Below are 21,127 nucleotides of genomic sequence, written 5' to 3' on the forward strand. Positions count from 1 at the left end.
AGCACTTGCAGAAGGGATGTCCTTTAATTAACAATTTAAATCAAACTGATTCACATATACTCACAGCTATTGATTCAAATTATCAAGAAACTTCACAAAGTTGAAGAGAAACACCAGAATTATAAGCTGAATCAGAGACTAACAACCATAGATTACCAATAATACACAACATATATTTTTAATAAAGATTGCAATCAAAGGCAACAAAGATATCCCAGATGGAATCAGGTCTTAACACATACTTCTTTTAATTTTTAGTTAAACAACTAAACGCTCTCTGGTACTAATCTGGAGTATATGATATACAGAACAAGGCAATAAAGATTTTACTAACACGGCAGAGGCTTTCAATATTGCCACACACAACACTAATCCCTTGTCTCATATGAACACATGGTTTTTTTTTGGTGATATTATAAGATCCAACAAAGTTACAATCCTAGGAATGCACACTGCTTCTTTGCATGCTCTGGAATGAGTTTCACCAAAAACTCCATTGAAACTCCCTTCAGCTCTGTTCAACATCATATTTGTTTCAAGTGAATAGTTTAGTATTGTTCTACTATATGAACAATTTAAGCAATAGGAAAGAAAAAATTGGATAATGATGAATTCTAAAATAATTAAATTTATTTTGAGATAATGTAATACATGATCAATCAATTAATATATATAATGCACTTATCTCAAAATCAATTTAATTATTATAAAATCTATCAGGACTATTTTTTTATCAAGATATTCTCTCACTTCTTTTCATCTTTTCAGATAATCGACAAAATAGTCTCTTGACTATTCGTATTCGGTCAATTTAATCCCAAAATATCATGTTTAATTTAGTCTCTCAACTACGATCAATTTTTGTATAGTCAAGGGACTTAATTCAGATTAGTTTTATATCAATCATTTTTTATTAATTTTATAAAGTAGAGCAACTAAATTAGAGAAGTGTGATACTCTAGAACTAAATTGGCCACCTCAAATAATCTATGGATTACTTTGAGATTTTTTTTTCTCTAAGTATGAAGCTCTTTTAAGTTGAGCAACTGAATTAGAGAAGCGTGATAATCTAAAACTAAATTGGCCATGCGCAAATAATCTAAGGATTACTTTGAGATTTTTGTTTTCTATGAGTATGAAGCTCTTTAAGTAAATCTAAACATACCATGAGGTTTGAAGTTAAATAGTGGGGGAAGAAACCGGCCATTTGGTAATCGAGTATTAGGATCGCGGAGCTCATCAAAGAAAGGATGAATCAAAGCATCCAACTGCAATGAAAAATTGTACTCATTGTGATAAACAAAATTTTAAAAACAAGAAGACAAAAATTGAACATCACAAGTATATTCACTTACAGCAGTGCACCGAAGGCTTGGAGAGTACTGGAGAAGCCTAGAGACAAGGTCAACTGCCTCAGGTGGCATTCTTTTGTGGAAGATCTGATACCATTTTGAAAAGCAACAATTATAACCATGATGAAATGAAAGATTTTGAGAAACGTTAAAAATACCTTATGCCATGGATGAGCTTTGATCTGAGGAAACTTGAACTCAGTATAATTTGGGTTCATGCATTTTATTTCTTCCCTTGTTGGGGTGCCTAAAATCTAGATGGAAAAGACTTAGCATAGCTGAGCAAGAATAAAACTCTTGAGTGAAGTAACATGGGGAGAGAATTTTACTTTAATAATCTCAACAAGCTGATCAACTCCACTCTCTCCAGGAAAGAGGGGCTGCAAGTTATTGCAAAAAAAAAAATTCAAACTGTAAGGTAATGAGATGTTTACAATTTTTACCGTTACAACAGAAAATTTCAGATTTAGATGTAAACCTGTCCTAAAAGAAGTTCAGCAAGAACACAACCGGCAGACCAAATGTCAATGGCTGTTGTATACTCGGTTGCACCAAATATCAGCTCTGGAGCTCTATAGTACCTAGAACAAATATATGATATATTTGGCTCTCCTTTGACCTGTCAAAAATAAAAAATATAATATGAACAAACCAAATTCATTTATCCGCCATTAGAGATTCAGCAGGAGCATACCAGAACTTTTGCACTGCCGAAGTCACATAGTTTCAGCTGGTGTGTATGTGGGTTCACCTATTTATAAATAGTATTACCATCAGTTGAATGGAATGGCTAAGCATTGGCCAGAAATAAGCTTTTCCACAACCATTGCCAATGAAAAAAAAAAAAAAACAATATGGAAAGACGAAAAACTCAGCAAGCTCACGCTTCTACAATAGCTAAGGGGGTTCTATGTTGAGGATACTTTTCACTGATTTTACCTATGCTACAAAAACATACATGGCAAGACACCACAACATTTGCTTTGTCATCTTTTATTTTACAATAGAAGAAACTTGGATACCTCTTAAACACGTCTATAAAGCAATTTGATTACAATTAGAATACATTCATGCAACCATACTTTGAATATATCAAATTAGACAAAATTTCCCTCTCTCAATAGCTCCCTCAGCATATCAGATAATATTAAAAAAAAATTGGATTATTTCAGGGTAGTACGTGTACTTTAATGAATGTTTTTTTTTTTAAACTTTAAATACCTCAAATAAATTAAACTTCTTCCTTAGACAACCTACACTTTCAAGATTGTAAAGTTCCCATTCTGTATCTCAACCACAATAGCTCATTATGAAAAGATTTACAGTAGAATTAACATCTTATGTACCAGTGTAATGTTTAAAATTGATAATTGTAATAAGAGGATTCTTATTGCCGACCAAGATAGTAGTGATGTAGCTAATGATGATGATAATAATTATGAACCCAACTACTTTCACTCATTGAAGAGTGGTGTGAATACAAGCCGAGTTCAAAGCCAACTTCAAGGCCCTGATCTACAACCCTAACTTGGTTTCCACTTGCAATTTATAAACAAACAAAAACTAAGGGTAATTAATGAGTTTGTAACAGAGGATCTCAAATCAATAGACGTAAACTCTCTTTAATGTTGTCATTAAATGCAATTAAATTTGAAGTTAGTGAAATTAAAACATCATGGAATGTTAGGCATCTATGCAGCCATGATGCAAGTTTTGTATGACAAGGTTATGACTCAAGTCTTGTAAAAGATAGAGCCACCCTTATGGTTCAATGACCATTGTAACTGGCAACCGGTAAGTTGATGAGTAATGATGAATCAAAACCTAACCGCTGATTTGATTTGTAGTTAGCCAACTCCTTGGGCTAAGGTGCTTAGGATAGGAGTGAACCAACTCAATTTTTTCATCAACTCAATTGAGCATTCGAAGAGCAGTCCGACCACGGGTCCACTGATTAAAGCTTCGTTTGAGACGGCTTTCTTCTTGCATTCTAAAACAGCATTTTAGTACAAAAATTTCTTGAATTTGAAATTTTTGTATGAAATTTTTATATTAAAAAGCCGTTTTAAAAAGCAGTATGAAAGCTGTCCCAAACAAAGCCTAAATTTTGTTGGCTTATACAACCGCTAAAATTTAGACTGTGAAAGATTGATGCCAAGCACAATAAACGGTATAAATCGGAGAATGTGGATATATTAAGGAATTGAGGTGATTCTAAGTTAATCCCTATCCAGAGAACAAAACCATTGAGAAGTTCGAGTGCTCTAGAGTAGAATAAAGGGAAACTAAAACTTTTCTTAAGTTATCAACTCGAATGAATTTGGACTTCTAGCTTGCAAGATTTAAATTTCTATAAAAAAGAAAAAAGTAAACACACCAGAAGATTTTGAGGCTTGATGTCTCTATGGCAAACACCAATGCTTCCATGGATATAAGCCAATGCTCTGCAGATCTGTCAACAAAAAATAATCAGAGTGCGCCTACCATAACATTTCACACTTTAAGCTGAAACATATGCTGTTATTATCCAAAAGAAGTTATAAGGAAACATTAATAGGATAAGGATCAAGTAGAGGTCCAAAGACTAGACAAAAATCCACAGAAGGGGAGAAAAAGTGCTTGCTTACCTGGTACATATACAGCTTCACATATATCAATGGCATTCTCTGTTTCATTTTGTTATAGTGCTTAATAACACGATGAACGGTTTCTGGAACATATTCGAGGACCAAATTAAGGTACAGCTCATCCTTCTCAGTAGTTGAGAAGAAGCAATGCTTCAAAGAGACAACATTTGGATGATCAAGAAGCCTCATCGTCTGCATTTCACGATTTTTGTATCTCTTGTCTTGAAGAACCTTTTTTATTGCAACAGTTTCACCAGTCTCCAAGCACTTAGCCTAATTATAACGAGATTTAACGGGAGCACGGTAAAACAAATATAATCGAAAATAGGACACAATACAGAGACAGTAAAGTAATTTTAAACAACCTGGAAAACTACTCCAAAAGAACCATGCCCTACAGAACGCTCTGCCATGTAGCTAATGGTCTGCAGAATAAGATAAATAGACCAATATCAGAATAAACACCATATAAGCACAAGCGCTTGTTATGAGATGATAAAAGTCGTATATGATAATAAGCATCTCCCTGAACCAAGTCAATATGACAAAACAAATTATAAGCTCAGAAAATAAAGAAAAACAATGCAACAAGCACATTAAAAAAATTGATAGGACACAAGGTTTAAGCCAAATCAATTGGATTACCTTTGATTAAAGTTGAAAAATGTTAAAAATCAATACAGACAAAAGTTCTATGGCCCCAAAACAAGAATTAACTGGTAGAATTAACGATCAAGAAAGCTATACACATGATTGAAATTCACACAAAAATCCAAAATTATAACAAATTTGACTAAGCGTCACTTTCAAACGATAATGATAAATATAGAAGAAGAAGAAAGAGGTGAATAGAGAAAGAACAAAGACAAAATGCAAGTTTCATGCTTGTACAAGAAAATAACCTCTTCAAGATTTCATTATTTGGCTCTTATATTTGATTAATGATCAATATCCACGAGAGAGATGAATAAGAGTCTCCACATCCACACAAAAAAAAAATTTATTTCATGCAATAAAATATCATATATTACTTAGAACTTTCATATTTATAGATTGAAGTAACAAGCGAAAAACAAATCTCCAACTACCAAAACACTATGAAATTGGTAAAAAAATTTCAACAACGTAACAAACCAATAAACTGCCAAGAAAAAGCAAAGCAATGGCAAAAAAAAGGTCTAATAAATTGCTAAAAAAATACTAATAAATTGCTACCTTAAAAACTATAGAAAGGCTTAGATTGAGATATATAAATTATTCTCCCTTACAAGTATTAATCAAAGTTGCAGTACTCCTAAAAAGAGACTAATTATAATATTTCTCAATTTTAAAGCACTATAGAAAGTATTATCCATGGTCTTTGGAGGATAGTAACTTATTTAAGACTTTAATGATATAGATATTATAATATTATTTGGGAAAATATTTTTGCTGCAAAATCTTCAAGCCAAAGAAACGATGCAATCACACTAGTTATTTTATTCAATTAAAATAACCATGCAGTTGATCTCTAAAATAAATGAATGTCGAATATTGTTCTTTAAAGTTATATTGCATATCAAACCAATTTGGTTTTATTTTTAACAACACTTCACCACAAAATTTGAAAAAAATGTTATTAATTTTCTTTAAGTAAATTTAAATCTTTAGGAATAAAAATATTGTTTCTTTCAAAGAATTTTTATGAGTTGGCTGTTTGACATAGAAATACCATAGGATTGCACCTCCCATTGAAAATAAGAATACAACTCGAATAATTATATTAAATTTGTCCTGAATCATAAGTCATAACTAAACTAATTTTGTTTAGTACTACTTTTTGTTACCCAGTTAACTGACCTTATATCATATCCAACATCTAGAAGATATCATGATGCAACCTTAAGCTCTAAATATCATTGGCAAAATTCCAAATTGAAGAAAAGGAAGCACCATAAAAAGCAAGCTCCATGCCTACATGAAATAATAGCATCTCTAGAAAGAAATTCTTCAGCTCTACCACTTGATCAATGATAAAAAAACCCAGCATATATTAAAAATAATCTCTACATAAAAAAAAATTCATGCCAAAAATTATCTTACAAAATTGAAGATTGCTCATATTTACAGATAGAATAACAAAAAAACTACTAACTAAATTTGCTAACAAAGTACTTAAATATTAATAAAAAACAAAAAAATTTATTAACAAACTTAATGACACTAACTATAATAACTCCAACAAAATAATGAAATCTAAAAGACAAAATATTAAAATACTCTCAAATATTCATGATAAATTAAAAATTATGCTAGCACCACCGGATCAAGAATTTTAATTTACAAGTAAATTTCACAATAACAACACTTCATAAACAGCATAGAAACGCACTATAGGATAAATCAAAGATTCACCTGTTTAGGCTGTCCATTTTGACCGCCTATGGTGGTTACAATTATATGACCCGTCTCTGTGGCATTTCCATCAATTACCGTTGTTTCTACTTCCTGTAGCAATTTATTAAATTTAAGAAGATGAAAACACATCTAATAGCATAGACAGGAAAACCAAAGAACATTCATTACCTTCTCATCTCTAATTTTCATATCAGCCAACTCTTCCAGAAGTCTATCCACAACAACATTATTTCCAACTGAATTTTTCAATCCTGATGATGGCACAACACTCACAGAAGCCATATTTCTCTAAAGAGACTCTACAGATATTAGTCTACAATTCCCGTAATCTTTACCTGTCAAGAATTAAATCAGAAAAAGAAAGACAACATTAAGCAGCAAGCAGAAAAAACCTTGTAGCTCGCCACCTCAGAAGAAAGAAAATCCTAAGAACATGAGAAGATATCATGTTAACACATCCTCCATTCTTTTTCTGTAGCCTGTTATTAAAGTTTAAGAAATGTAGAATATGGCTTGAACCCTTATTATTCTAAACTGCATGTATCTGTTAGGCCGGTTCAACCTGAGCCGGCCTTTGGCCAACCGGCCCAAAGGCCAGCTCAAATCTACAGGAGGCGGACAAGTGCCGCAACCCTTTCTTCTTGCCACCCAAACTAGTGGGCCCCACTAGGAGAATTAAAAAAAGAGGGTTATGCATAGGGAAAATTTTGAATTAAGGAAGTTTAAATTAGGGAATTATTTTATTTTTTGAATTAGGGAATTAATGTATTAATAGTATGGCTTGTTTAGGGTTAGGGTTATGCATGCTTTGAGTTGTTCTCTTGGAGTCTCATTGGTGTCTTGGGCTCTAGATTCACAATATAGAGATTTGGGAGATACGATCCTCCTCTCGAATTGAGGATCAATTGTATCTTACTTGGAGTTTGTTTATTTTGATTCTTCTATTGCATTCTATCACTCTTGGATTGATTTTCATCCAGATTTTTCTTGTTTTCTCGCTGTTTTGGGCCAATTATTGCTATGGTTGCTTGCGAACTCAAGTATTTCCTCATGGATTACTTGCGAACTAAAGGATTTCCTATCAGTATCTCCTTGTCACAAAGGGATACTGTCATCCAGTGAGTTGGTCTACGGACTCAATTTTCATTTCAAGAATGGTGTCCTTGCCAAATGTCATGTTAGACCATGATCTCAAACCTCAAAAAACATTTATAATCTTCAACAAAACAAAACAAAAAAAAAATGGAAATGCACTTATACACTTAAAAGTGTATCATAGGCTGGTATTAAAAGTTCAAACAAAATTTCACTATAAAATTTAAATTAGTTAATCATCCTTAATGTTAATGTCAAATTGGATAGCCTGTTGACTAATGGTCATACACTTCCGTCAAGACTTAATTTAGAGCTCAAAAGACAATACAGTGATGTAATTAATATGTATGGAAAGAATTGCTCCACCTATAATGGCAAATTATTAAAGGGGAAAAATCATTTGAAGTTAATCTTAGATGTTCCTCAATGTGAGCCATGTAAATACAAGTGTTTTTAAGAAAGGAAGTTCAATTTAGTTGAAAATAAGACTGGATAGTTAAAATGATATACAATAGTATTGTTGTTTTTACCATAAATTTTATAACCTATTCAGTGCACTGTACTGTTTGAAGAAAACATAGAGCTGTAAAATACAGTTGATTGTTATGGTCTCTGAGGGTTTGATTAAGGCTTGTTTGAAGATTGATTGAAGTTTAATTAGAGTATTGATTAAGGATTGAATTGAAGTCTGGATTAATTGAAGTTTGGGTTGATTGAAGCTTGAATTGATTGAAGTCTGGCTTGAAGTCTAAACTAAAATCTAGATTAAGGTCTGGATTAAAGCTGGGATTAAAGTCTGGATTAAGGATTGAACTAAAGTCTGGATTGAGATTTGAATTGAACTCTAGATGATTGACAATTGGGTGCCTATAAACCATCAGATCAATAGGTAGAAGTCTGGATGCATCCTGATGACCTCATACAAAAATAAGATCAACAACATACAAATATTTTTAGGTGATAGTAGGTTGGAACTTTGTTATATAGAAGCTGGTATGAAGGTTTTTTATTGGATTAGCAAGAGGGCAATTTGTTAATGAGATAAGTAGTGGCGAGGAGAGCCTCCATCCATAATGAAAGTGGAAGGTGAGCGGCATGAAGGAGGGTACTAGTGGTTTCTATGAGGTGTCGGTGTTTGCGTTCATCAATGCCATTTTGTTTAGGAGTGTAAGGGCAACTAAATTAGTGTGTAATACCATTGTCGGAGAGGAATTTGAGAAGTGTGGTAGAGGTGTATTATCCAGCGCCATCTGATCGTAATATTTTTATGCGTTGCTTGAAAAAAAATTTCCATCATTTTGGCAAAATAAATGAATTTGTGTGTAGTTTATGATTTGTGATCATGGGAAATAACCAACAAAAGCGAGAAAAATCGTCAATGAATGTTACATAGTATTTGAAGCCATTAAGAGAAGAAACCGACGAAGGTATCCAGACATCCGAATGAACGAGCACAAGCGGCTTTGACATCTGTATTGTTCAAGTTGTAAAATGTAGTTTGTGGCTTTTATCCGCATTACAAGAGTGACAAATAAAAGATATATCATCTTTAAATTGGAGGTGATGCTGTTTGGTAAGGGAAGCTAATATTTGCTGATGAGGGTGTCTGAGGCAAGCATGCCAGAGAGAGTGAGACCCGGATTTTGCGGAGAGTGCAATTAAAGGCTTGCGAAATGTGTGTTTTAACACCGGGTAGAGGCCGTCAACGGCCATGAAGTAGAACTTGATTGGTCAAGAGATCCTTAATGGTGAAGCCCATGGTATCAAATGACACAGAGCAATGGTTATAATAGATTAGTTTATTGATGGAGAGAAGGTTGTGAGATAGATGGGATATGTAAAAGATTGTGAAGTAATAGCTTACGGGTGGAGAATGGAGTGGGTAGTAGACCTTGTCCAGTGTTAAGGATGGGAAGAGAAGAATCGTTGCCCACAGTCACTGAGTCATCTCTTGTGTAAGAAGGAGGTTGTTATATGTTGTTGAGGTATGCAGTTAAGTGAGCAGAAGCGTTGGAATCAAGATACCAGTCAAGAGTCGGCATCTACTGATGAGTTAGAAGATCGGTGACTGGCGATGCAAGGGAAGGGTGTATTGTAAATTGCATTTGTGCCAGCAATTGAGGGCGGTATGACATGTTTTCCCATAGATCTGGCGGGTTGGGCGTCGAATAGAGGTGTTTTGGCCTCCGCGGTAAGTAGGTGATGATTGCTTTGATTGGGAGGGCAAATCGAGCGTCCCTTGCTGGGGCGAGAACCTCAGCCTTTGCTAACAGAGAGAGCCATGGAGGGATGAGGAGTAGAGAAGTGCTTCAAGTGGTCACTGTTCATGTGAATTTCTCCACAGATCAATTAGGAGTATAGATCTTCAAGGCTTATGGGAGATAGGGAGGTTCTTATAGAAGTTTTGAAGGCTTAATAAGAAGGTGGTAGGCCATTAAGAATGTATAGTATGATGTCTTCAGTATCAATCTCGAAGGCAACAACGGCGATATTGTCAACCAGGGATTTTATGTGAGAGAGGTATTGTGTCATGGTGCAATCTTTCAAGGATATATCATGGAGTTCATTTTTAAGTTGAATTACTCATGATTGGTTGGTGGGTTGAAGGCGTTTTTCAAGAGTAAGCAAAAATTCAAAACAGGAATTAATATTAAGTATGCATGGGAGAATGGTGGAGAGATGGGGTAGAGGGCGACAACTAAGTTCTGGTCTAAGAGCTGTCAGGTGTTGTATTGGGGATTTGGTAGGAGATCGTCGATTGTGGAGGACCTTCTAATCTATTAGCAAAGAAAATTTTGAGAACCTGTAGACGCCATATGGGGTAGTTGTCACTTATGAGTTGGATGTGCACAATTAGTTTGAGGTTTGACATCAGAAATTTGAGAGAGGTAGGGATGGCATTGTCCGTCATGCTTGATGGCTCCATATTTTGAGAGGACAGGATGTTTGTTGACGAGTTGGTTGTGTCGTCCATGAGGAAAGAGGAAGAAGATGACCTTATTGTTATGCTAGAGCTCTAATACCAAGTGAAGTTACGCGGAGTGCAGAGAATAAAAAATAGAGAAGAATAACTATTGATTTATTGCCTTGTTAAACTTCCCATATAGTACATACTATATAGAGGAGGAGACCGTCCTATAGCAGTTACACTAATTATGGAAGTTACAGCAGTTACAGCGTAGAAGGTTGCTTAGTGGAGAAAGAGGCAGTTTGCGAGATTGCTTAATTATCATATTATTTGAGTGCTTATCAGCAAATATCATTTAAGAGCCTTCTTTCTTGAGCAAAAGTCCATTAGAATTAATTTTCTCAAATGTTTCGACCCTTCAAATTCACTCTTATAAACATCACAATATTACGTCATCGTCATCGATCATTTTACTCGTTACATTTGGCTATATCCTCTCAAATGCAAATTTGATGCGCAAGTTGTTCTTTTAAATCAATTGATGAAAATTTCTTCCAAAGATCTATTATCACTCTTTGCACTTAAAAATGGCATGAAATACATCTCTTTATAAGAATTTCTAACAACGAATGGAATCTCACATCTAACTACACCACCTCATAAACCAAAACATGATGGGCGTTCCAAGTGACATTTCAAGATAGTGTTGAGGTAAGTCTCACTATTCTCCATCATAACTCTATTCCACTCTATTTATGGACTCGTGCCTTTGAAATTGATGTTTAACTATTCCATTATATGCCCAAAAATAGTTTGATTCTCTCAATCTCTTCAAACTACGAATATTTAGGTGCTTGCGCTTGCTAACAAAAAGAACCAAAACCAAATCCTTGTGTCTTCCTTGATTATTGTTGAACCCAAAGTGCCCACAAATGCTTGAAACCCATCTCTCAAAAAATGATTCTCAACATGTTACTTTTATTAAGCAGTTAAGGACAACTTTATTGATCTCCATCACTCCAATAGCACCTTCAATAACTTACTTGCCACAAATATACCCACCTCTCCTAATTTCATTTCCCTCCTCTCTAGCTCTCACCTTTTACATCCGCATTTCTGCAACAAAATGGTGTTCCATCAATTGCTATACTACCTATGTCAACTCAAATCCCTCCCATGCATGGCAACTTTCTTGAAATAAACCCTTCACATTTTCCATTTAACATGGATGATCCCTTTATCAAAGATAATAGCTTGATTGGCATTCAAAAAATCGTTGATCCACTGTCCTACAAGTTATCAATCACCTAGTACTGTGCCAAACTCCTCCATAGCACATTTCATGTTGATATTACAAAATATTGTTCCACCATTGGCATATTACAATATCTTTCACACTCAATTAAATGGCACTTTCACCATTCAATTCATGCATCGACTGCATGCATGGATGTATGCAAGCAAACATGTATGATTCTAGCATGTTCATCTAGTTATTTATATATTTTCATTTGATCGAAATTAGCTCGTGTTAGGCTCAAAGTCAAACGAACCGAACACAAACACAGTGTTCACAAAAAATTTCAACCCAAGCCAATTTAAAACAAAAATAATAATTCTAACGAGCCGAGCACAAACATACGAGATGTTTGCTTAAGCTCGGCTCACCTACACCCATACAACTGGCCAACTCATCAATTGTCTAATCAAGCTTCTTTTTATCCTTCACCTGTATGGTTTGCACACCAAGATTGATGTACTCTCAAAGAACTCTACCTAGTGGGGACTTATTAATTATAGAATGCATTACTTGCAATATCACCAATATTAATTGATGTAATAGTTGTCCGCACTCTAACATTTGCTAGCTTATTTTATTGAATCAATAGAATTCACTCTTCCTTTCCTTTACACAGACACCCACCTTAAGATCTTACTCCAATAAATAAGAAATAACAATGAGGAGAACCCCTCTCTTCAAACTGGCCTTGACTGAGGGCAGTTTAAACCTTCCTTGGCATCAAACTATGTTAACCAGCCAGTAAAGGTCAGTATGAAAAGATGGAAGCTACATGCCTTTAATCCTGAGGGTACTCCAGACTTTTTCTGTTGAGGCAATTTTCTCCGTAGGGAATAACGTATAAAACTAGTTTGACAACTTTCTAGATTTCAATTTCTTCCCAAATTTAAATCCTAAAATAAAGATGATCCAAAACGGCTTGTCTGATCACAGCAAAAGCTAGCAGTACACTTGAAGAAGCAGGGCACGGGCACTAAGACTAACCTTAAAACTTATTAATCATGTGTTCTAGCTCCAGAAACGTAGCTTCACCATTCTAGAAAGCTCAAGGAGTTAAAGATCTGAACTTAAACAGTATTATCACCTTCTGAAATCACATAAACGAGCCCAAACTACCAAGATTTAAAATGACGACGCTCCAAAAAAAAGTACGAAATGAGGAGTAAAAGAACATGATAGGAAATCAAAGCATCCTTACGCAATCAAAATCTGATTTTGAAACCAAAGTCACATCAGCTGAGCTAAAGAATGACTAGCCCCATCCTTTCCTGCTTCTCAAACACTTCGTCACTTCATCCGATCTGAATCTAGCTTAGGGTTTCGGAGTTAAAAGAGAAGCAACATTATTGTGCTTTCGTTCTCTTATCTCTCTTTTATTATTATTTTTTTTTTGGTCTGCCTACCTAGGCCGAGTGCTCTGACGAGCGGTATGGTGAAATGGAAGACTTGAAAGTGAAATGTCTCTTTTGTCCTCTCTAAGCTTAACGGTACTCAACAATGCACCCAGACATTGACCAAATGCCTCGTCGGCTCGCAACCTGCGGACAAGTCACAACCGCTCGTCTGCTCTCCCGCAGGAATGCCATAGTTTTTTTATTGGTCCTTTTTGAGTCTCTGTTAAATGCGTCTATTTAGACGTCACTGTTACAAGTATGTTAGCGCGGACTGCCTTCCAAACTCTTACGAATGACAAAAAGGAAAACGAGAATTTCCCAAAACAAAAAACAAAAAACAAAAAGGAAAACGAGAAATGCCGATAACATCATTCTCACTGTTTTGTTTTTCAAACTTTTCATATAATATAATTATATTTTTGTTTAAATATTTTTTCTTATTTTTTTATTATTTTTTAAAAATTATCATAAATTTAAAATGTTTTTTTTATTTTTTATTATTTTTAAAAATTATCATAAACTTATTTTTCATAGACAAATTTATTAATATATGATATTTAAAAAATCTAAAAATTTTAATAATTAAATATATTTTTATAGACAATTATTATTTTAAAATGTTAATCTTCTTCATAACACTTCTCAATTATCTTTATTAATAATTACAAATGCTCCGAATAGATTCTAAATGAGCGAAATTAAAATCTAACTAATAAAATACATGCATCATATATATAATTAATTATATATATGTGTGTGTGTGTGAGTGTGTGTGTGTGTGTGATTTATTACCATAAGAGATAATCAATAAGTTTTAAATTTTGTACATTATTGAAGCTTTATTTGGAGGCTTCCATCATACACTTTCGAACTATCATCATTACTATAAAATCGGGATGATAAGTACATTTTTTATCAATTGTAGTAATATGATTATGCTTACATGTTAATTTGATGAATATTATTTAATTAGGGAGTCTACAAAATTCAAAAAAAAACCTTAATTATTTTAATTGACTACCATGTTATTTGTTAAAAATGTCTCTTGTAAATATATTTTAACATCAAATTTATTTTTAGAAGCTTCAATAATAAAAATATTAAAACATCTTATTTTACTCTAATCATTGGATAGATAATCAAATTTTCTATCGAAAAAAAAAATCCGAATATCATGATGAATATTATGGTATGATAGGATTAGATGTCACACATTTTATGTTGAGATTAGTGCAGTATATGATATCAAAATGAGACACTAATTTCAACATAAAATGAACGACATCTAAACCCAACCTGCTAATTTTTTATTTATTTATTATTTAGACTGTCTTATAATCATACGACCAACATCTACTACAAGAAAATAACATGTTATCAGCGGACCAAATCCATCGGTAACAATAGAAATACGGCAAAAAAATTTATTTTTCGACAAAATTCCGACGAAAACTCATTTGACGGTGATTCAAACGTCAGAAAATGTTAACCGCTGAAAATATTTATTTTTTTTATTGATTTCTTAAAGTTCTCTCTTTTTTTTTTGTTCCCTATGTAAATCATTTTAATATTTTAAAAAATTATAATATTTTATTAAAAGCTTTTTTTGCATAAACTTGTTGGTTTACTATTACCTTTCACACATTTATTAATCTTTCAATTGCCAATGAATGGATGATATAAACAAATGCTAAATATGCAAAAACCAAGTCAAATAAAAGTATAACCAATGTTGCAAACGACAATAACTTATGGATCTTTTCAATAAAAAATAAGTTTTTGTGAACAAGTGATAATGAAATTTGCAGCCTATTTAAATAAAATTGCACCTATAGTGTCGATTGTTTATTAATAAATTTCATATCACATCACAATATAAATTTATATATTAAATCCTAACATGATATCAATAACTGACATTGATACATAAATTTGTTTGTTCTTTTTATTTAAAAAAAAAAAAATAGAATAGTATATGGTATTATTCGTAATAAATACTTATATGATATATTCACGTGTTCCAACTCCTATCATTTATCTAAATTATTTGAAAAAAAAGTTAGCTCTCAATAATTATACATGTGCCATCCACATGTTAAATGGGAAAATTAATCATTTTTATTTTATAAAAAATGCTTAATCTTATCTATAATTTCAATGATAGATATGTTCGCTAGATAAAGTTCCGTGACAGGATGAAGATCAAAATGAAAGATATGATATGATGAAGTTCTAAGGATTGGTTATAATGTATTAATAAAATATTAGATAGAATGATGTTCGGGGAAGTTTTAATGGTGTTATTTATGCTAGATGGTGCAGTACAATCAAAATTGTGTTGTCAGTAGGAAGAGAAGTTTCAACGATTGCAATATTCCATGATCTCTCATAAAGAGTTTATATGAGTAGTTTGAGATTAATTTATACCACCATCATTGATTCAACAAATGTGATGGCCTTTTCAGAGCAAGGATGGTAGATGGTAATGCAAGATGAAACAAAGTTCACTTCTATGGCAGATACCATTCTAATTGGCACTCTATAAGTTTTTAAGAGAGTTTAAAGATAATCTTAAGTAGTTATTGATACCTTTTAGGATCAAATACTTCTCTAAGTAAGTGAAAAATATAAGACTAATTAAAAATGATATGAGGATTGTACAACACAAGTGAGAAGTTTGCAAAAGGAAGATGGTTGGAGATATGTCCAGTGGCAACTTTGGTGGTAGGAACATTGGTTTAGACTTTGAAATACAAGGAAAAACTATGCACCTTTTGTTAGAAGTGATGGCATACATGCTTTATGTGGAAAAATACATGTGAGGAAATACTTTATAATCATTGCTTAATATTTTATAAGTAGCTAAACAAGGCATGACTTTCAATATCTTGAAGTAAGAGTGAATTAAGGAAGATAAGTTTAAGGTTATTTCATGAGAACCAATACAACACAACATTATATATGGAGGACAACTCTATTCGTGATTTATAATGTAGAGGAAGAACAATAGTATTAAAGCCCACAATGAGTCAAAGAGAACAACTTGCAGTTGGAGCTCCAATAGTTTTGATTCGCATTTATGTTTGAGGAAAAAAGAAAGAAAGAGTGCATCTTATGTGGTCATAGGTATAATTAAAAAATATGGTGGAAATTTATTTGATCTAAGTGTTATCCATTCTTTTATCTATGAGATGTTCATTGATATATTGTGTTTGCTTCCTATTACATCACATATTAGCTCATGTATATTCTTATTTGTAATATGATTGCAAGTGATGCATATGTATTGAGGTTTCCACTTAAAAATTATAGGATGAGTTTATCTTCTTAACCCTAACTTAGTTTGAGGTGATATTATGAATGAATTATATGATTATATTGTTCATATTGATTATGGAATCATAATGTTATAGGTAGTGGTAAGTGGATGTATTTTCATAGAAATGTGAGAATATTATAATCCTTAATTTCAAGTATTCAAGTTAACAGGTTGGGAGAAAAATGGGTCTAATATTTAAAACATGTAAAAATTTGAGATAAATCAATTAGAAATGCTAGTAGTAAAAGAATTTATTAATATGTTTCCAAATTAATATGTGAAAGCGAAGTTGAATTCACTATTAGCTAGTACATAAAATTGCATGCACATATAATAAAAACTCCTAATAAAATGGCACCGAAAGAATTATACAAGTTTTCATACGTTGTAGCTGTGGCATTCGACTCATAAAAAATGGAGCAATTCTCAAATTAAAACATTTTGAAATTATAAGTTGACTAGTAGCTCTAGTTTTAAATTAAGAAAATAAAAAAGATATAATTTTTCAAATTTAGATCTTGGCGCATGACAACTAATCACTCTATTTATCACCAAAGCTACTTTTTTTAAGTACCAAGTTTTCGATAAAAATGATGCCCAAAACTACTTTGTTGAATGTGCTCCTATATATAGATCTGATATATTGGGGTAACAAAAAAATTAAATATAATGAAAGAAGTTTTCAATCTTCTTAAGTAGGGATTGGAGAAAAAGTCTTGCTAAATCAAATGCATCATATATCATGCTCTATAAAGATTATTCTAAATGCTCATTTTCTTACTTCTATCTTTTCTTTATTTTTTTACTTTATTAAGTATAAGTTTTAATTTGAATTTATTTTCCTTATTTAGATATGGTTGTAAGCAAACTTTTTTAGTCAATGAAGCCTCATTTATATTAATTTATTTCAATTTTGATTAAAATCAATAAATCTAATTTGCATAATATTAAGGTAATATGTTTAAATTATTAGTATCAAACATATGATTAGTTTGCTCAATTAAAACTTGATTACATATCAAACTTAGAAATTAAATAAGATTGCATAAGATTTTAAATTTTGAATTATGTTTAAGCTATTTTTAAACATGATAGGAGAATATCTAAACAAAATTGAACATTATGTTGTTTAAGTGGCTCTTATAAAGGACTAAGCAAGTACATATAATTGCTTGAATTAATCCTATGGATATACTAACATAATTTAGTTTTGTATTCAACTATAGGAGAAGGTCAAGACAATGCATATGACTTTCGGGCTTTACTCATAAGATAAGAAGGATTTGAACCAATGCAAACAATGATATAACCTAGCTACATAGGACTTCTAAAGAGGACCAAGAAATACATATAATATTGTGACTTAGGCTTCATTTGGGATGACTTTCTTAATGTTTTTTAAAGCAGCTTTCTAGTATAAAAGTTTCTTGAACTAGAAATTTTTATACTAGAAAGTTGTTTTAGAAAACAGTAAAAAAGTTATATATCCTAAACGAAACATTTGTTTAATTGTAAACTTTCAAAGAGGAGAACGAATACAGTGATTAGATTTAGTTATATGGTCGTCTTGGTAGGATTGAGATAATGCCTATAATTATTTTATTTTTTTTAACACATTGGATATTAGGCTTTAAGCTCCAATATCATAAATGAGTATATACAAATAAGGATGAAATTTATGTCAAGCTCATTTCCTCCTTCCTTGTATAATATTAATCTTCCTACTTTTCATCGGGGTCTCAATATGAGCATCAAATATGTCAATACCATTTGTTTTATTTGATAATGAGAGCTTTATGAATGAGATACACATACATGAATTCTATGTACCCCTCAATTATTTGTTCATATTTCCTTTTAGAAAGATAATTCTAAAATTTTAGATAGCTATTCTTCAAAAAAATTTCACAGAGTTACACAATCATATTATTGTCTACATACCTTATTATAGATCAAACAAACTTCATGTAGTTCCCATAAATTATCTTCCCTTTCTCAACCAATCTAATACTATTAAAGCTTCATTATTAGTTGGTACTTAGGCTCTAAAAAAGTTATTTTAGATTTCGTTGGGGACGACTTTCTTATTGCTTCTTAAAGCGGTTTTCTAGTACAAAATTTTTAATTTTTGTGCTAGAAAGCCGCTTTAAGAACCAGGAAAAAAGCCATCCCAAACGAAGCCTAAGATTTTGTTTGGGACAACAATTAATACTAAAAAGCTATTTTAAGAAGCAATAAGAAAGCCATCCCAACGAAATCTAAAATAACTTTTTTAGAGCCTAAGTACCAACTAATAATGAAGCTTTAATATATGTAGTCCTATTATTCATGCTTTGAATCCTCCTTTTTTTTCATTTTTTCATACCATTAAATAAACTATTATCTTATACAGTAGAATTCAACACACCTGCTACAATACAAACAAAAACTACAGTGATTTATTATTTTACTAGTTGAAAAATTTTTAGGTGTAATCATCATTTTCTTGATTATATCTACATATATAGAGAACTTGAGCTTGATTCAACTTTGAATAGGATCACTCTTAATCCCAAATAATCCTTTTAGCTAGAACATTGCTATTACACAAAAAATGTTCAAACAAAACTATTCATAACAACATTGATATAAATAATATTTTTAGAAAAAAAATTATAGCGGGATATCTTGTGACTATCATGATTTGCTTCAAAAATATTTGATTTATTTTAAAATTAATGCAATAGAAAGTTTTTAGTATAATATTAATATCAGAATAAATATAATAATTTTGAAATTCATTTAGATATAATTTATACGTATACTTTTTTTATTCATTCTCTGTAGTTTGACATAACAAAAAAAAATTACTTTATTAAAATTATCAATTTTTCTCATTAAAAAAAGGGATTTACAAAAAATAACACTTTATTTCATGATATTTACATATATAACCCTCAAAACATTAATATCACATGCCTATCATCCATATACAATTTTAATATCAAATATACCACTCATATATTTCATTCCTACCACCCATATACAACTTTAATATCAAATAAACGGCCACTCATATATTTTAAATAGGAGGTTAAGGGGTGTGGTCATTTTTCATAATTCTATGCACCCAAACCTATTTACTTAAATCTCAGAGTTTCTTAATCTTAAATTCTTCTTTCTCTCTCGACTTTCATGTTCCATCCTTCATATGTATTCTCAGTATAGTTGTGTATGATTCATTAATAATTATGAATTCAACACCTTGAAATGTACGTTGAGCAAAGAGCATGCCAGTAACTAGAAAATGAATACTAAATAAAACATAATAACATCAGAAGGCCAAGGAGGAGAATAATATGTCAACGTATAGAATCAGGTGTGTGTGTGTGTCTGTGTGATTGTTCATCAACTTGTTGAATTCAAGCAAATAAATGACTTAATTAATCTAAGGAGCACTATAAAGAATCATGAGAACCATTTATAGAGTGAAATTGCATGAATGATCCTCTGATTCTATGGTGAGAATGAGACTTTTCGGAGCTAGAGCATCAACCTCTACTTTTGTTATCAATGAGACATAATATTTCGACAATGAGGTGTCAACTTCAAAAAAATTGCTAGGGAAAAAGGAGACTTGATAGAAGAATTTCATCGCTTATCAATTCCTTTTTCAAGGAATTGTTAAGGCCAAGCCTCCAACAAAGTTCAAAATGAAAGAACAGAACAGAGAAAGAAAAGAAGAATGAGACGGAGGATGGAAAAGCAGAATAAATTGTATTAAGAGGAAAATGATAAAACTAAGACTCAACGAGTCTGGACGGTACACATGAATATATAGAATGTAAGAGGGCAAAGCCGTAAATACAAGGTGCATAGGCTGTTCACTTACACAAAATCCATCATTTATATTCATACAAATAAAGGACAGATCCTGCTAACCATGTCACCCACTTTAAGTTGGTTGTTTCACATATTGATATTAGTGATACAATAAAGTAAAATGACCTTTCTTTATTAGATTTAAACGAGAATTTGGCTTTTAATAGGACACAATGGAGAAAAAGGATTCATGTAGCCGACCCCACGTAGTGGGATAAAGGCTTGATGTTGTTGTTGTTGTTGTTGTATTGAAGTGTAGGTTATTTTTTACTGCCTCCAAGGAATTGTCTCTAAGGTAGTTTTTGCATTAGCCTCTTCACGTCATCACTTCTTTCACTAAGTTCTTGAGGATGTTTGTGACACAATTTGCCACTATGTAAAGGCTACTAAAGAACTCTCAAGCTTTACTATGGAGGAAAGTGTTGAATGAGTCATTGAGTACTTTCATGATCAAATTTAGTAGAAGATACTATATGTGAAAGATTAGGAACTAGCTATCGCTTGAGTAGCTCTCACCCAATGTTTGCAAGAAATTTTTTTTGGTATGTTCTCAGCCTTTAATAATCGAGTTGCTTGAACTTGCCAACAATCACATGAAAGCACGTCTATAATATAGAGGTTGGTGGCTTAACCATTGCCGGAAGAAGGGAGATAAATTTTATAGGAGATAAATTACAAAAATTATCATAAAGATCAAACAAGTCGTCCTAAGAGTCAAGGAACCTAGAAGTGAGGTTATCATAATCAAAGGAGATCAACAAAACACTAGAGAACATATCCCTTGGATGGGAAAGTACAAGATGAAGAATGTCATGATGATCATCATGGAAAGTTGTCGCTCCCACCTCCAATTTGTGTACCATCAACTTTGAAT

The 21,127-nt window shown here is 32.2% G+C and overlaps 1 protein-coding gene across 1 annotated transcript; it reads right to left on the reverse strand.

Moving 5' to 3' along the window:
- Positions 1-406: 406 nt before the first annotated feature.
- LOC110109893 (shaggy-related protein kinase gamma-like) lies at positions 407-13,072 on the reverse strand. Its single transcript, XM_020841100.2, has 13 exons — positions 12,878-13,072; positions 6,545-6,711; positions 6,374-6,466; positions 4,345-4,404; positions 3,980-4,252; positions 3,730-3,804; positions 2,047-2,103; positions 1,831-1,971; positions 1,682-1,732; positions 1,511-1,606; positions 1,356-1,439; positions 1,166-1,268; positions 407-514 (listed from the first exon to the last, which is right to left on the reverse strand). The coding sequence occupies exons 2-13, from the start codon at positions 6,656-6,658 to the stop codon at positions 432-434; spliced, it is 1,230 nt and encodes a 409-aa protein (XP_020696759.1). The 5' UTR covers positions 6,659-6,711; positions 12,878-13,072; the 3' UTR covers positions 407-431.
- Between the last annotated feature and the right edge of the window lie 8,055 nt (positions 13,073-21,127).

This window comes from Dendrobium catenatum, unplaced genomic scaffold (assembly GCF_001605985.2).
Source record: "Dendrobium catenatum unplaced genomic scaffold, ASM160598v2 fragScaff_scaffold_1651, whole genome shotgun sequence".
In the NCBI taxonomy this organism is placed as follows: domain Eukaryota; kingdom Viridiplantae; phylum Streptophyta; class Magnoliopsida; order Asparagales; family Orchidaceae; genus Dendrobium; species Dendrobium catenatum.

Excerpts from the sequence above, each read along its gene's own strand:
- LOC110109893 (XM_020841100.2), bottom strand. The coding sequence starts at position 6,658 with ATGGCTTCTGTGAGTGTTGTGCCATCATCAGGATTGAAAAATTCAGTT. Across the intron at positions 1,607-1,681 it reads AGCTTGTTGAGATTATTAAA|ATTTTAGGCACCCCAACAAG; the intron begins GTAAAATTCTCT and ends TTTTCCATCTAG. Across the intron at positions 1,269-1,355 it reads CAAGCCTTCGGTGCACTGCT|TTGGATGCTTTGATTCATCC; the intron begins GTAAGTGAATAT and ends TTTTCATTGCAG.